General features: G+C 40.9%; 1 protein-coding gene across 1 annotated transcript in view; it reads left to right on the top strand.

Moving 5' to 3' along the window:
- Positions 1–18,200, top strand: part of CDK19 (cyclin dependent kinase 19) — a 411,797-nt gene that overhangs the window by 147,855 nt on the left and 245,742 nt on the right. The window contains exon 4 of the mRNA XM_069726138.1: positions 4,930–5,070. Coding sequence (XP_069582239.1) covers positions 4,930–5,070 — 141 coding nt within the window. The remainder of the gene's footprint in view (positions 1–4,929; positions 5,071–18,200) is intronic.

Raw genomic sequence — 18,200 nt, 5'->3', positions numbered from 1 at the left:
TCTTTATACGATGTCGTCATCCTCCTTGCTTCTGTTGCGGCTCCTGCGCAGGCATACTGATTTGCCCTGTTGAGGGCAACGTAAAGTATTTCAGTGTGCAGACGCCGGACCTCTCTGACCTTTCCCGGCACCTGCGCACTGCAGTACTTTGCTCTGCCCTCAACAGGGCAGAGAATTACGCCTGCACAGGAGCCACGACAGAATCAAGGAAGAGGACGTCATCGCGTGAAGATGGGAGACGCCAGACCCGGACCTGTGACACCCATCGGACCCGGACCAGATCTTTCAGGTTACATCGGGGGGCTTATCTACAACATTACAGAATGCTGTAGATAAGCCCCTAATGAGGTGACAGATTCCTGTTAAAAAGGCGTGCTCAGTAACCCTCCAATGTGGCTGAATTACAGCAATTCTGCAAAGATGAGTAGGCCACAATTCCTCCAGAGCGTCGTAAAAGATTCGTTTCCAGTTCTCGCAAACGCTTGATTGCAGTTGTTGCTGCTAAGGGTGGCTCAGCCAGATATTAGCTTTAGGGGGCAATCACCTTTTTCACACAGGGCCTTGTAGGTTTGGATTTATTTTTCCCTTAATAAAAAAGATCTTAATTTAAAAACTGAGTTTTGTGATTACTTATGTTATCTTTGTCTAATATTTAATTTTTTTAGGTGATCTGAAACATTTAAGTGTGACAAGCATACAAAAGAATAGGAAATTAGAAAGGGGCAAACACTTTTTCACACAACTGTATATCTACTTGTAATAGTACATATTTTTAAAAAGACATCCATGCCCTATATAAAATAATTAAAAATACCGTAGATCTCGGGGAATATGTCATGACCATCCAGCCACCCAAACTATTTATATTGTCAAGTAGCACTTTGAAAGACAAGCCAAACTCTACCTCTTATTTATGAAATCTACTGCTCTATAACTCTACAAACCAACTTTTTAATGCATATGCAAATGAAGCTGTGGTCCTCTGGGTGTGAACAGAGCACTTTCTTAGCCTCTATCTTTCTGCCACCTGTCTATTTGCCATATTTCTGCCACCTGTCTATTTGCCACCTATTGACACTTTCTGCTTAAAGGGACACTGTCACCTGAATTTGGAGGGAACAATCTTCAGCCATAGGGGCGGGGTTTTTGTGTTTTTGATTCACCCTTTCCTTACCCACTGGCTGCATGCTGGCTGCAATATTGGATTGAAGTTCATTCTCTGTCCTCCATAGTACACGCCTGCGCAAGGCAAGATTGCACCTTGTGCAGGCATGTACTACGGAGGACAGAGAATGAACTTCAATCCAATATTGCAGCCAGCATGCAGCCAGCGGGTAAGGAAAGGGTGAATCAAAAACACAAAAACCCCGCCTCCATGGCTGAAGATTGTTCCCTCCAAATTCAGGTGACAGTGTCCCTTTAACCCCTTAATGACAGCCAATACGTCTTTTAACTGACCTGAGATATAAGAGAATAGCCTCCCCATACAGGTGACAATCCAGCAGCTGTCGGCTGTACACTATAGCTAACAACTTGCTGCATCAGCCACGATCAGTGTTTGCACCTTCAAAATCTGTTTAACCCCTTCGATGCTGCTGTCAATAGTGACTACATCATTATAAATGGTTAGCAGAGTGTGGGGGCTTCCTCTTTATCCAAATCGGTGCCCTCAGATCATGATTTTGTGGTCCTGATGTTTGCGATGGCAATTCATAACCAAATAGCGGCCTTACAGTCTGACGGCTGTTGTAACCTGTTCAGAAGCTAGAGACATTTAGGTGGGAAAAATACACATTTTCATTTCTGTCATGCCACTTTGCATTAATTCCTTTAAAGCACCTGAAGGGTTAATAAACTACCTGACAGCAGTTTTCAATATGTCAGCGTGTACTGTTTTTAAAATGGTATCGCGTTTTGGGGTTTCCAAATATATGAGACCCCTAAGGTCACTTCAAACATGGATAAGTCCCTAAAAAAATAAATTTTGTAAATTTCTTGGAAAAACTGAAAAATTGCTGCAACATTTTTAAACCTTCTGAAAAAGCTAACAAAATAAAAGAACATTTTTCAAATGGTGCTGATGTAAAGCCGACATGTGGGAAATGTTATTTATTAATGGTTTGCTGTGGTATGACCATCTGGATTACAGGGATAATCATTCAAATTTAGAAAATTGCAAATATTTTAACATTTTTCTCAAATTTTTGATATTTTTTTATAAATAAACACAAAACATACTTACCTAAATTTACCATTATCATAAAGTATAATGTGTCATGAAAAAACAATCTCAAAATCACTGGGATTTGTTGAAGCATTGCAGAGTTATTACCACATAAAGTGACACTGGTCAGATTTAAAAAATTTGGCTCTGTCACTAAGGGGTTAACTGACAGCTCACTGGCTATGAAATCAAGACAATGAGCTGTTCATCCAGAAGAGGAAGGTGTCACTAGGCAGAGAATAGAGGCAGAGATTGCCATAGTGCTCATACCACCACATCCAGAGCACTGCAGCGTTATTTGCAAAGGAATTAAAACAGGTTTTTTTGTTATGGAACAGTGGATGTTATAAATGATTGGCTTACCTTTTCAAAATATAAGTAACGATGTAAGTGGATTTTGTGTGTGGGTTTTGATCATGATTTATTCCATTTTAATATACTGTCCTATGTATGTCCGATGATGTAATGAATCTATGAATCTTTTCCTAGTGGTCAAATTGGTGCAAAATTAATACACGGTGCACACAATTTGAATTCAGTGTGTTCATGAGAAGAAAGTAGAGTCCGCTTTAAGACCTTGAATAGGCCAAGGACAGTGGAAGTACAGTTGTGCTCAAAAGTTAGCAGAATTTTTGCTTTCTTGGCCTTTTTTTCAGAGAATATGAATGACAACACCAAAACTATTTCTCCACTCATGGTTAATGGTTGGGTGAAGCCATTTATTGTCAAACTACTGTGTTTTCTCTTTTTAAATCATAATGACAACCCAAAACATCCAAATGACCCTGATCACAAGTTCACATACCTCATTTCTTAATACTTTGTATTGCCCTCTCTAACCTCAATGACAGCTTGAAGTCTTTTGTGGTAGTTGTGGATGAGGTTCTTTATTTTCTCAGATGGTAAAGCTGCCGACTTGTCTTGGCAAAAATCCTCCAATTCCTGTAAATTCCTGGGCTGTCTAGCATGAACTGATCGCTTGAGATCTCCCCAGAGTGGCTCAATGATATTGAGGTCAGGAGACTGAGATGGCCATACCAGAACCTTCACTTTTTGAAGCGGTAGCCAATGACAGGTCGACTTGGCCTTGTGTTTTGGATCGTTATCATGTTGGAGCGTCCATACGCATCTTCCAGGCTTATGATTGCAAATTTGCCTCCAGTGTTTGCTGATAACGTGCTGCATTCATCTTTCCTTCAAATTTGACCCAGTTTCCTGTTCCTTTTGTAGCTCATATATCCCCAAAACATCAGCGATCCACCTCCATGCTTTACAGTAGGAATGGTGTTCCTTTCATCATAGGCCTTATTGACCTCTCTCCATATGTAACGTTTATGGTTGTGGTCAAAAAGTTCAATTTTGGTCTCATCACTCCAAATTACCTTGTTCCAGAAGTATTGAGGCTTGTCTCTGTGCTGTTTTGCTTATTGTAGGCGGGATAATTTGTGGCATTTGCGTAGTAATAGCTTTCTTCTGGCGACTCGACCATGCAGCCCATTTTCTTCAAGTGCCTCCTTATTGGGCTTATTGAAACAGCCACACTGCTAGTTTTAAGAGAGTCCAGTATTTCAGCTGATGTTATTTGTGGGTTTTTTTTTGCATCTCAAACAATTTTCCTGGCAGTTGTGGACAAATTTTTTGTTGGTCTACCTGACTGTGGTTTTGTTTTTACAGAGCCCCTGATTTTCCATTTGTTAATCACAGTTTGAACGCAGCTGACTGGCATGATCAATTCCTTGGATATCTTTTTGTATTGCTTTCCTGTTTTATACAATTCAACTACCTTTTCCCATGGATCCGTTGACAATTCTTTTGCTTTCCCCATGACTCACAATCCAGAAACGTCAGTGGCTGGATGAAAGATGCTAGAGTCTGTCTGGATCCCAGACACTCACTCAGCTTTTAGTCACACTGATTACAAGCAAACAGGCCACAGGTGAGGATCTTACCTTTAGTAGCCATTCAAACCCATTTATGTCAACTTCTGTGCATGATATAAGGCCAAAATCACCAGGGTATGTGAACTTTTGATCAGGGTAATTTGGATGTTTTGAGTTATCCTTATGATTTGAAAACAGAAAACACAGTAGTTTGACAAAAAATGGCTTCACCCAACTAATAACCATGAGTGGAGAAAAAGTTTTGGTGTTATCTTTCATACTCTCTGGAAAAAGGCCAAGAAAGCAGAAATTCTGCCAGGGTATGTAAACTTTTTAGCACAACTGTATCCTGTGCTGCTGAACAAATTACAAACCAAGACAGGATGAAGGAATGGTGTTTTATTTACAGCACGTTTCAGAGTCACTTAGACTCCTCACTTTGAACTCCTTCATCAGGACAACCACACAGGTGGTGTCCTGAAGGAGTCAAAGTGACTCTGAAACGCAGTGACAATAAACCACCATTCCTTCATCCTGTCTTGGTTCGTCATTTGTTCAGCAGCACAGGATACTTCCATCGTCCTTGTTCTATTCCGTTTACTACTATGGAAGCTGCAGCTGCTGGAATTTATGCATTTCTAGTGGTTGTGTTACACACAATCCTATGAGGTGAGCACATTTAGCCTTTGTTTCCTCTTATAAGACCCTATTGTGCTTTGGTGGTTTTTTTTCATCAGGCTTTATGACCGAACATTTTGCTCTGTTACAGATATATTTCTAGATATATGATATATTTGAATACCAAAATATGTGCTTGCATTACAGCATATCATCAAATTTCATCGTGCCTCAAAAGCAAATAAGAAGCCCATGCAGCTACCTCGATCAATGGTGAAATCTTTGCTGTACCAGATTCTGGATGGAATTCATTATCTGCATGCAAACTGGGTGCTACATCGAGATCTGGTAGGCAGTCACAGTCTAGATCTCAGTATTATATGATAACCAGTATGTGGGACTGGATCAAATTATATTATATTATATATATATATATATATATATATATATATATATATATATATATATATATATATATAAATATATATATATATATATATATATATATATATATATATTATATATATAATACTGTATATATTATATTATGTTATATAAGAAACTGTATTTATTCATTTTTTACCGTTTAAAGGGAATCTGTCAGCAGGTTTTTGCTACCGTATCAGAGAGCAGCATAATGTCGTCAAAAAGAAGCTGAATCCAATGATGTATCGGTCAGTTTACTGGGACAGCCATTCTCACACAATCAGAGCTTTTAGATTTAGCAATTGAGCAGAGCTGAGAAAGCTAGCCCCCTTCTCCCATGCACACACCAGGCTCTGTATGTACAAAGTCCAAGGCAGTGAGGTGCTTATCGCAGGAGGGGGCATGTTGGACCAAGGCTGGACTAGCTAGTCACAGCAATGATACACTACTGGTGCTAAAACAATAGCTTGATAAGAGAAGCATCCCTGAAATTTGTGTTTTAACCCCCTACCTCATGCTGTCTTTGTCATAGCAAAAACCTGCTAACAGATTCCCTTTAATTGCTGTATATAATCTGAAGGGCTCCATTGTGTGAGAATTTTTTTTGTATTCCCTTTACAATATTGTCTTATTTGACTGTATAAGAAATGATTGAAATCTTTCACCTCTGAAGCAATAAACTGACATTCCCTTGACATTGCTGCAGCTTACTTATCAGCTTTGCACAGCCTAGGACAGAGTCGGAGTGCTCTGGAATGAATATCTGCTCTATTATACTGTTGAAGGTCTAAATAAGGCAAGATCACAACATAATGTACACAGATAAGCTCTGTATGTTTCCCCTGTGTCCCTCTGTAGCCATTGGGGTAAGGGGTTGAGCTTTATCTATTCCTGGAGACCTCATCAGAGGTGATAATTTATGGAGACTGACTACCTTTTTAAATAGGGCAGAATATTAAAATCTTAACCCCTAATGACCACCAGTTCACAGTTTTACAATGTCTATTAAGAGGAGTTATGCCAATGATGCTCCATAACATAAAGACCAGAACGCCCATGTGAAGTGGGTTCCAGGTATCTAATGATAGCTGAGCTTCTGCTCTAGCAATGGAGACTGAAGATAATGCAGATCTCGGAGGTTTAACCCCCCAATGTGCTGTCAATAGTGCTGCATCATCTAAGGCTAAGTTCACACTAGGCATTTTGGATGCATTTTTATGCTAATTTTCAGCTCATTTTACTGTACCAGCAAAGCCTATGAGATTTCAGAAATCTCATGCACGCACATTGTTTTTTTTTTTTGTCATCAGTATTTTGTGCTTGCATGATTTTTTTTGGACATAGAGCATGTCACTTCTTTCAGTGTTTTTTTCACCCTTTGACTTTAAGGGGTGTTGAAAAACGCTGAAAAAATACACGCAAAATATCATGGTAAAAGGTGATTCTATTGAATAGGACTTTTTTCAACACTAAACTTTTTCAGCATGGACAAGAGACAAATCTAGCATGCCAAAACCTCCACAAAAAAGCAAGAAAAACCAAGGAAAATGTGCTTTTTTTCTACAGCTTCTTTGCTGCCAAAAGAACTGGTTTGGCTGCAGAAAAAAAAGCTGAAAAAATGCTTAGTGTGAACTTGCCCTAAGTGATTTCAGACTCCCTCCCTCCCATCAGGCCCACTTCATGATAATCCAACATCTCATGTTATGATGTCATCCTCCACGCCACGGTAAAGACCATAAAAATTAGCATGTTGACTAATGACAATTACTATTAAATTAAATTACTATTAAATTAAAATTAATTAAAGGATTCAATACGATGGTCTAACACCTGAAAATATCCCCCCAATAAAATAATAGATATCGTACTTTTTATTGAATATATTCGTTAAAAAATATATGTGGATCTGGAGGAATGGTTATGTGAAAAATCCCTTCTAAATAGGATGGAACATTTGATTGCCCAGTCCACCACTGACTGTGATAGATAGTGCGACACTTGGAGAGACTGGATTGAATTCCAGTCTCTCCAAGACTGATGTGATGCGCCCTTTTCCTCGGTGCGTTTCTTCTCCTTTCTGACTGTGCTCCGCGTTGGTTCGCGCCTGGCTACGTTATGTATGATTTCCATTGGATTTTTATAACCTCATAATTGGAATACTGATGGCTTAAAATGTTCCCTTCCCTGCCCTTCTTTTTCTTCCTATAATTTAATGTTTGGACGTTATGCTTATATTCTATGATATATTGATGCTGATATTGTTTTGTTTATTGTTCTTTTTTTGTAATTGAAAATTATATAATATTTCAATAAAAATTGAATAAAAAAAAAAAAATGTGGAAAATAATTAAATATCACCATATCCAAAGGGAAAAAGTCCAATCATTCAAGAGGACAATTTATAAAGGGAAACATGCCAAGATGACCACTATAATTTCCCTGGACGGCCCTAAGAAAAGACCTTGCCTAACAGCAGAGGTTGGCACCTTTAATAGGCAACGCAAGGAAAGGCGCCCCCGCTCGTAGGATAGGCTATTGATGTGAAAGTAGTGGACAACATCTTTAAGTTCAAGTGTTTCAACAAAATCTATGCAGTTTCCAGAGTGCATGGACGTCTCCATAAATCTAACATCCAGTGTGTATGTTTGTGTGTATGTATTGTTATGGAAATAGTCATATCTAGGTCAGGTAAGATTTATGTTGGTGCATAAATATGTATTTTTCACCCTAAAAATGTCATTTTTTGTGATAAATCTTTTAGACCTGTTTTTGTGTATATCTGGGACACATGACAATTGCCACAGGAGGCACAGCCATAAATGCATCCTGCACTAGTTTACTATGGAATTTGTGTTTGGACTAATAAAAGAGACTATATAAAACCTGGGATATCTGAATGCTTCCAATGCCCCCTCTTAACGCATAGATTTTTTACGCAAATTTATATTTCAACAACTAGATTTCATCTTTCCAAAATGTTGATAAATGCAATTTCGGTCACGCTGCAGTTCCAAATTCCCACCATAGAGCTACATGTATGTATAGCTGTCATGTACAAAAGGAAAAAAGGTACAAAAGATGAAAAATGGAAGGTTTATACACATAAATAGGTACATTTGCTGCTTGCTGTGTAAATTTCTTGCTGTTGGTGTTCATGTTTGATGAGACTCCATGAGGTCGGGAATTTTACAGCATAGCTATCAGAAAAGTGATTTTTCCATTGCGTTTATAGAAATGCGAGCCACTTCAGTGTAGACTGTTTGTGTTGTGCTATCAGAGTTTTGTCATCTGTCTGTGAGGTAGAACAATGAATAATGGCCTAAGGAAAGCAGCAAGTAACTAGGGAATTATTCCCACGGGAATGTCGTTCTAGACTATTTTTTGCATGGAATAAGACATTGTTTAATGCCATAACACTATAAAGTACAAGGGTGTTTTGTCTCTATTCGCACGTTAAAAGTGTATACACGCCTTTGTACACTAATTTACAGGTAACGAATAGAGTTAAAGGGAAGGTGCCTTTTTTATTATTTAAAAAATATTGTTTTTTACATAACATGTTTTAACCTGTTTTTTATTAAATATTTAAAAAATATTGTTTTTTACATAACATGTTTTAACCTGTTTTTTATTAAATTGTATTTTTATTATGTTTTTAAATGTTTAACCCATTTGCGACCTTCGCCGTACTAGTACTGCTCTGCGGGAGGTGCATTTGTGACCAGAGCAGTACTAGTATGGCCTCTTGATTGCATTTGACTGTCACCGATCACCAATCGGGTATCACCAATTGTGAGCATTTAACCCCTCTGATGCCACTGTCAGTAGTGACAGTGGCATAGAGATGCATCCCTCCCTGCGCGCTTCCCTCAGAACAACGCGATGAGATCGCGTTGTTCTGATGGCCTCCATGGAGACCCCCCGGCACCAAGATGGCCGCAGGGTCCTTCCGGGTCCTGCAGAGAGGTGGCTTGTGAGCACCTGCTGAGAGCAGGCGCTGGCATGCCTCCTTCCCTGCCTGTCAGATCGCTGATCTGATATTCAGCAGTGCTAAGTGTCAGATCAGTGATCTGACATTATATAGTAATTTCCCACAATGGGACAATGTAATAATGTAAAAAAAAATATTATAAAGTGTAAAAATATTGTTGTTGTTTTTTTTTTTAAATCCCTAAATAAAGGAGAAAAAAATAAATATTTTTTCTAATAAATACACTTATTTATGTAAATAAAAAAAAACAATATAAGTACACATATTTGATATTGCGGCGTCCGTAACGACCGACTCTATAAAACTGTCCCACTAGTTAACCCCTTCAGTGAACACCAAAAAAAACAAATAAAAAACGAGGCAAAAAACAATGCTTTATCATCATACCGCCAAACAAGAAGTGCAATAAAACGCGATCAAAAGACGGATGTAAATAAAAATGGGTATTATACCTACTGGTAATTCGGTTTCCGGGATCCGTAGAAGCGCTAGTAACAGCACGAAACGGCCGTCGTCGACCCCTTCACACTCCTGTTATTATTACACACTCCCAAGCCGTGAAGATGTTTTCTCACATGCTTGAATAAAGGACTGCCTAACTCCAGGATCGGTGAGTGCTGTTGCAGCTTCTTTGTGATTCACATGCTATTTAACTCCATGTTCCATGCCAGCACCTCTGATCAGCTGTCGGGCATCTGCTATTGAAGTACACATCCATATCCACCTGGTTCCTTGGGCTGTGCTGCTCACCTTTTTTCTTTTTCTTATTTGCTTCTCATTTAAAGATTTTTCTGTATTTTCATGACTATGAAAATTGTACATTCACACTGAAGGCATCAAAACTATGAATTAACACATGTGGAATTATATACTTAACAAAAAAAGTGTGAAACAACTGAGCTTCAAGAGGTAGTCACCGGAAATGGTCTTCCAACAATCTTGAAGGAGTTCCCAGAGATGCTTAGCACTTGTTGGCCCTTTTGCCTTCACTCTGCGGTCCAGCTCACCCCAAACCATCTCGATTGGGTTCAGGTCTGGTGACTGTGGTCAGGTCATCTGTCGTAGCAGCCCATCACTCTCCTTCTTGGTCAAATAGCCCTTACACAGCCTGGAGGTGTGTTTGGGGTCATTGTCCTGTTGAAAAATAAATGATGGTCCAACTAAACGCAAATCGGATGGAATAGCATGCCGCTGCAAGATGCTGTGGTAGCCAATACTGGTTCAGTATGCCTTCAATTTTGAATAAATCCCCAACAGTGTCACCAGCAAAGCACCCCCACACCATCACACCGCCTCCTCCATGCTTCATGGTGGGAACCAGGCATGTAGAGTCCATCCGTTCACCTTTTCTGCGTCGCACAAAGACACGGTGGTTGGAACCAAAGATCTCAAATTTGGACTCATCTGACCAAAGCACGGATTTCCACTGGTCTAATGTCCATTCCTTGTGTTCTTTAGCTCAAACAAGTCTCTTCTGCTTGTTGCCTTTCCTTAGCACTGATTTCCTAGCGGCTATTTTACCATGAAGGCCTGCTGCACAAAGTCTCCTCTTAACAGTTGTTGTAGAGATGTGTCTGCTGCTAGAACTCTGTGTGACATTGACCTGATCTCTAATCTGAGCTGCTGTTAACCTGCGATTTATGAGGCTGGTGACTCGGATAAACTTATCCTCAGAAGCAGAGGTGACTCTTGGTCTTCCTTTCCTGGGGTGGTCCTCATGTGAGCCAGTTTCTTTGTAGCGCTTGATGGTTTTTGGAACTGCACTTGGGGACACTTTCAAAGTTTTCCCAATTTTTTGGACTGACTGACCTTCATTTCTTAAAGTAATGATGGCCACTAATTTTTCCTTGCTTAGCTGCTTTTTTATGCCATAATACAAATTCTAACAGTCTATTCAGTAGGACTATCAGCTGTGTATCCACCAGACTTCTGCACAACACAACTGATGGTCCCAACCCTATTTATGAGGCAAAAAATCCCACTTACTAAACCTGACAGGGTACACCAGTGAAGTGAAAACCATTTCCGGTTACTACTTATTGAAGCTCAAGGGCTCTGTCAATGTAACATGGCACCCTCAAACAAGTGCAACAATCTGCACTGTAATATGGCAGTACTTCTCTTCTGAGCTTTGCACTGTGCCTCAAAAATAGTTTTTGACCACATATGGTATATCAGTGAACTCAGGAGAAATTGCCCAACAAACTTTGGGGTCCACTCTCTCTATTTTCCCTTGTGGCAATACAAAATTTGTAGCTAAAAAAGATTTTGTGGGAAAAATGTGATTTTTTTTTTTTTTTCTTTTTTTTTTACATTTCCACAGCTCTGCGCTCTAAACTTCTGTGAAACACTTGGGGGTTCAATACACATCTAGATAAGGTCCCAAAGAGGTCTAGTTTCCAAAATGGTAACACTTGTGGGGGGTTTAAACTCTTTAGGCACATCAGGGGTTCTTCAAACACGACATGACGTCCGCTAATTATTCCATTAAATTTTGCACTCAAAAAGTCAAGCTTCTTCCCTTCCAAGCCTTGCCATGTGCCCAAACAGTAGTATTACCCCCACATATTGGGTATCTGCGCACTCAGAAGAAATTGCACAACAAATTTTATGGAGCAATTTTTCCTGTTACCTTTATGAAAATGCAAAATATGAAACTAAAAAAGATTTATTTGGGAAAAATTTTGATTTTTTTTTTTTTAATTTCCATGGCTTTACTCTATCGCCTTCTGTGAAGCACCTGTGGGTTCAAGGTGCTCAATACACATCTGGATACGTTCCATAAGGGGTCTAGTTTCCAAAATGGTGTCACTTGTGGGCGGTTTCCATTATTTAGGCACATCAGGGGTTTTTCTAACGTGGCACGGCGCCCACTAATTATTCCATCAAATTTTGCTTTCAAAAAGTCAAATGGTTCTCCTTCCTTTCCAAACCTTGCCGTGTGCCCAAACAGTAGTATTTCTCCACATATTGGGTATATGCATACTCAGGAGAAATTGCACAACAACTTGTGTGGTGCAATGTCTCCTTTTACCCTTATGTAAATGCAAAATTTGGAGCTGAAAAGATTTATTGTGAAAAATTTAATTTTTTTCCCACGGCTCTCCGCTATAAACTTTCACATGTGGGTTCAAGGTGCTCAATACACATCTAGATAAGTTCCATAAGGGTTTAGTTTCTAAAATGATGTCACTTGTTAGGGGTTTCCACTGTTTAGGCACATTAGGGGCTCTCCAAACGCGACGCGGCAAATGCTAATTTTACTCCTGCAAATACAGTTAGGGCCAGAAATATTTGGACAGTGACACAATTTTCGCGAGTTAGGCTCTGCATGCCACCACATTGGATTTGAAATGAAACCTCTACAACAGAATTCAAGTGCAGATTGTAACGTTTAATTTGAAGGGTTGAACAAAAATATCTGATAGAAAATGTAGGAATTGTACACATTTCTTTACAAACACTCCACATTTTAGGAGGTCAAAAGTAATTGGACAAATAAACATAACCCAAACAAAATATTTTTATTTTCAATATTTTGTTGCAAATCCTTTGGAGGCAATCACTGCCTTAAGTCTGGAACCCATGGACATCACCAAACGCTGGGTTTCCTCCTTCTTAATGCTTTGCCAGGCCTTTACAGCCGCAGCCTTCAGGTCTTGCTTGTTTGTGGGTCTTTCCGTCTTAAGTCTGGATTTGAGCAAGTGAAATGCATGCTCAATTGGGTTTAGATCTGGAGATTGACTTGGCCATTGCAGAATGTGCCACTTTTTGGCACTCATGAACTCCTGGGTAGCTTTGGCTGTGTGCTTGGGGTCATTGTCCATCTGTACTATGAAGCGCCGTCCAATCAACTTTGCAGCATTTGGCTGAATCTGGGCTGAAAGTATATCCCGGTACACTTCAGAATTCATCCGGCTACTCTTGTCTGCTCTTATGTCATCAATAAACACAAGTGACCCAGTGCCATTGAAAGCCATGCATGCCCATGCCATCACGTTGCCTCCACCATGTTTTACAGAGGATGTGGTGTGCCTTGGATCATGTGCCGTTCCCTTTCTTCTCCAAACTTTTTTCTTCCCATCATTCTGGTACAGGTTGATCTTTGTCTCATCTGTCCATAGAATACTTTTCCAGAACTGAGCTGGCTTCTTGAGGTGTTTTTCTGCAAATTTAACTCTGGCCTGTCTATTTTTGGTATTGATGAATGGTTTGCATCTAGATGTGAACCCTTTGTATTTACTGTCATGGAGTCTTCTCTTTACTGTTGACTTAGAGACAGATACACCTACTTCACTGAGAGTGTTCTGGACTTCAGTTGATGTTGTGAACGGGTTCTTTTTCACCAAATTAAGTATGCGGCGATCATCCACCACTGTTGTCATCCGTGGACGCCCAGGCCTTTTTGAGTTCCCAAGCTCACCAGTCAATTCCTTTTTTCTCAGAATGTACCCAACTGTTGATTTTGCTACTCCAAGCATGTCTGCTATCTCTCTGATGGATTTTTTCTTTTTTTTCAGCCTCAGGATGTTCTGCTTCACCTCAATTGAGAGTTCCTTTGACCGCATGTTGTCTGCTCACAGCAACAGCTTCCAAATGCAAAACCACACACCTGGAATCCACCCCTGACCTTTTAACTACTTCATTGATTACAGGTTAACGAGGGAGACGCCTTCAGAGTTAATTGCAGCCCTTAGAGTCCATTGTCCAATTACTGTTGGTCCCTTGAAAAAGAGGACGCTATGCATTACACAGCTATGATTCCTAAACCCTTTCTCCGATTTGGATGTGGAAACTATCATATTGCAGCTGGGAGTGTGCACTTTCAGCCCATATTATATATATAATTGTATTTCTGAACATGTTTTTGTAAACAGCTAAAATAACAAAACTTGTGTCACTGTCCAAATATTTCTGGCCCTAACTGTATTACATTGAAAAAGTCAAATGACTCTCCTTCCCTTCTGAGCCCTGCCATGTGCCCAAACAGTGGATTTTCCCCACATATGGGGTATCGGCATGCTTAGGAGAAATTGCACAACAAAATGTATGGTCCACTTTCTCCTTTTACCCTTGCGAAAGTAAAAAAAATGAGGTCTAAATGGGCGGCGAAACGCGCGTTGGGGTGTTCCTTGCAGCGAAACGTCTATTCAGAATGGGTAAGCATTGACTCACTTTTAAAAGGTGACCTTAAAGGGTGTTTCTGCGAGCCGCATATAGGACCAGCACTGATATATACATAATTACAATGCTAAGTGAGATGTGATAATATGTTACCGCTGCTTAATATGGAACTTTGATTGAGTCTTTTGATATCCTCATATGGTATGATGTACAATTTTAGATTAATTTTCAATATAGTGGTCTGTGAGTACTAGTTACTCATTTTTTGGTAGTAGTCTGCAAATAAGGCAGCTTTTGGGCATAGATGCCGACACTATCTTTTAACCCCTTCCCGACCTGTGACACAGCGTATGCATCATGAAAGTCGGTGCCAATCCAACATGTGACGCATATGCTGTGTCACAGAATGATCGCGTCCCTGCAGATCGGGTGACAGGGTTTACTCCAATTTTACCCGATCTGCAGGGACAGGGGGAGTGGTACTTTAGCCCAGGGGGGGTGGCTTTGCGCCACGTGGCTACGATCGCTCTGATTGGCTGTTGAAAGTGCAACAGCCAATCAGAGCAATTTGTAATATTTCACCTATGAAAAGTGGTGAAATATTACAATCCAGCCATGGCCGATGCTGCAATATCATCGGCCATGGCTGGAAACACTTATCTTCCACCGCTACCGATCTCCTCCCCAGTCCTCTGTTCTGTGTTCCGCTCCCCCCATCCTTCTGTCCACTCCCCCCATCCTCCTGTCCGCTTCCCCTATGCTCCGATCCAACCCCCCTGTGCTCCGATCCACCCCCGTGCTCCGATCCACCCCCCCATGCTCCGATCCAACACCCCAGTGCTCCGATCCACCCCCCATGCTCCGATCCACCCCCCGTGCTCCGATCCACCCCCCAGTGCTCCCCCCACCCCCTCATGCCGACCTAGCCTCCCGGTGTCCGTCCGTCTTCTCCATGGGCGCCGCCATCTTCCAAAATGGCGGGCGCATGTGCAGTGCGCCCACCGAATCTGCCAGCCGGCAGATTTGTTCCAGGTACATTTTGATCACTGTGATAAAACCTATCACAGTGATCAAAATAAAAAAAATTAGTTTATGAACCCCCCCCTTTATCGCCCCCATAGGTAGGGACAATAATAAAATAAAGAAAATATATATATATTTTTTTCCCACTAGGGTTAGGGTTAGAACTAGGGTTAGGGCTAGGGTAAGGCTATGTACACACATATTCTGGTCCTCTGTGAATTTTTCCGCAGCGGATTTGATAAATCTGCAGTGCAAAACCGCTGCGGATTTATTGCAGATTTACCGTGGTTTTTCTGCAGATTTCACTGCGGTTTTACAATGCGGTTTTCTATTGGAGCAGTTGTAAACCCGCTGCGGAATCTGCAGACAGAAGTGACATGCTGCGGAATGTAAACAGCTGCATTTCCGCGCAGTTTTTTTCCGCAGCATGTGCACAGCGTTTTTTGTTTCCTATAGGTTTACATTGTAATGTAAACTCATGGGAAACTGCTGCGGACCCGCAGCTGTTGAAACGCTGCGGATCCGCAGCGTTTTCCGCAGCGTGTGCACATACCCTTAGAATTAGGCTATGTGCACACGGTGCGGATTTGGCTGCGGATCCGCAGCGGATTGGCCACTGCGGATTCGTAGCAGTTTTCCATCAGGTTTACGGTTCCATGTAAACCTATGGAAAACTAAATCCGGTGTGCCCATGGTGCGGAAAATACAGCGCGGAAATGCTGCGTTGTATTTTCCGCAGCATGTCAATTCTTTGTGTGGATTCCGCAGCGTTTTACACGTGTTCCTCAATAGGAATCTGCAGGTGAAATCTGCACAAAAAACACTGGAAATCCGCGATAAATCCGCAGGTAAAACTCAGTGCCTTTTACCTGCGGATTTTTCAAAAATGGTGCGGAAAAATCTCACACGAATCCGCAACGTGGGCACATAGCCTTAGGGTTAGGGTTGGAATTAGGGCTAGGGTTGGAAATAGGGTTAAGATTAGGCTTGTGGTTAGGGTTATGGTTAGGGTTAGGGGTGTGTTGGGGTTAGGGTTGTGGTTAGGGTTGGGATTTGGGTTAGGATTAGGGTTAGGGGTGTGTTGGGGTTAGTGTTGGAGTTAGAATTGAGGGGTTTCCACTGTTTAGGCACATCAGGGGTCTCCAAACGCAACATGGTGCCACCATTGATTCCAGCCAATCTTGCTTTCAAAAAGTCAAATGGTGCTCCCTCCCTTCCGAGCCCCGACGTGCGCCCAAACAGTGGTTTACCCCCACATATGGGGTAGCAACATACTCGGGACAAACCGGGCAACAACTATTGGGGTCCAATTTCTCCTGTTACCCTTGTGAAAATAAAATCTGCTTGCTAAAACATCATTTTTGAGGAAAGAAATTATTTTTTATTTTCACCGCTCTGCGTTGTAAACTTCTGTGAAGCACTTGGGGGTTCAAAGTGCTCACCACATATCTAGATAAGTTCCTTGGGGGATCTAGTTTTCAAAATCGGGTCACTTGTGGGGAGGTTTCTACTGTTTAGGCACATCAGTGGCTCTGCAAACGTAACATGATGCCCGCAGACCATTCCATCAAAGTCTGCATTCCAAAACGTCACTACTTCAAACAGTGGTTCCCCCCACATATGGGGTATCAGTGTACTCAGGACAACCTGGACAACAACTTTTGGGGTCCAATTTCTCCTGTTACTCTTGTGAAAATAAAAATTTGCGGGCTAAAAAATAATTTTTGAGGAAAGAAAAATGATTTTTTATTTTCCCGGCTCTGCGTTATAAACTTCTGTGAAGCACTTGGGGGTTTAAAGTGGTCACCGCACATCTAGATTAGTTCCATGGGAGGTCTAGTTTCCAAAATGGGGTCACATGTGGGGGAGCTCCAATGTTCAGGCACACAGGGGCTCTCCAAATGCGACATGGTGTCCGCTAACGATTGGAGCTAATTTTTCATTCAAAAAGTCAAATGGCGCTCCTTCCCTTTCGAACCCTGCCGTGTGTCAAACAGTGGATTACCCCCACATGTGAGGTATCGGTGTACCCAGGAGAAATTGCCAAATAAATTTTAGGATCCATTTTATCCTGTTGCCTATGTGGAAATGAACAAATTGAGGGTAAAATAATTTTTTTGTGAAAAAAAGTACTTTGTGAAGCACTTGGGGGTTCAAAGTGTTCACTATGCATCTAGATAAGTTCCTTGGGGGTCCAGTTTACAAAATGGGGTCACATGTGTGGGAGCTCCAATGTTTAGGCACACAGGGGCTCTCCAAACGCGACATGGTGTCCGCTAACTTTTGGAGCCAATTTTTCATTGAAAAAGTCAAGCGCTCCTTCCCTTCCGAGCCCTGTCGTGCGCCCAAACCGTGGTTCTCCACCACATATGGGGTATCAGCGTACTCAGGACAAATTTTACAATAACTTTTGGGGTCCAGTTTCTCTTTTTACCCTTGGGGAAAAAAAATTGTTGCTAAAAGATCATTTTTGTGACAAAAAAGTTATTTGTTCACTTTTTCCTTCTATGTTGCTTCTGCTGCTGTGAAGCACCTGAAGGGTTAATAAACTTCTTGAATGTGGTTTTGAGTACCTTGAGGGGTGCAGTTTTTAGAATAGTGTCACTTTTGGGTATTTTCAGCCATATAGACCCCTCAAACTGACTTCAAATGTGAGGTGGTCCCTAAAAAAATGCTTTTGTAAATTTCATTGTAAAAATGAGAAATCACTGGTCAAATTTTAACCCTCATAACTTCCTAGCAAAAAAATTTTGTTTCCAAAATTGTGCTGATGTAAAGTAGACATGTGGGTAATGTTATTTATTAACTATTTTGTGTCACATAACTCTCTCGTTTAACAGAATAAAAACTCACAATTTGAAAATTGCGAAATTTTCAAAATTTTAGTCAGATTTCCATTTTTTTCACAAATAAA

The sequence above is a fragment of the Ranitomeya imitator genome, chromosome 5, assembly GCF_032444005.1.
Source record: "Ranitomeya imitator isolate aRanImi1 chromosome 5, aRanImi1.pri, whole genome shotgun sequence".
NCBI lineage: Eukaryota > Metazoa > Chordata > Amphibia > Anura > Dendrobatidae > Ranitomeya > Ranitomeya imitator.
This window is presented reverse-complemented; position numbering and strand designations above follow the sequence as displayed.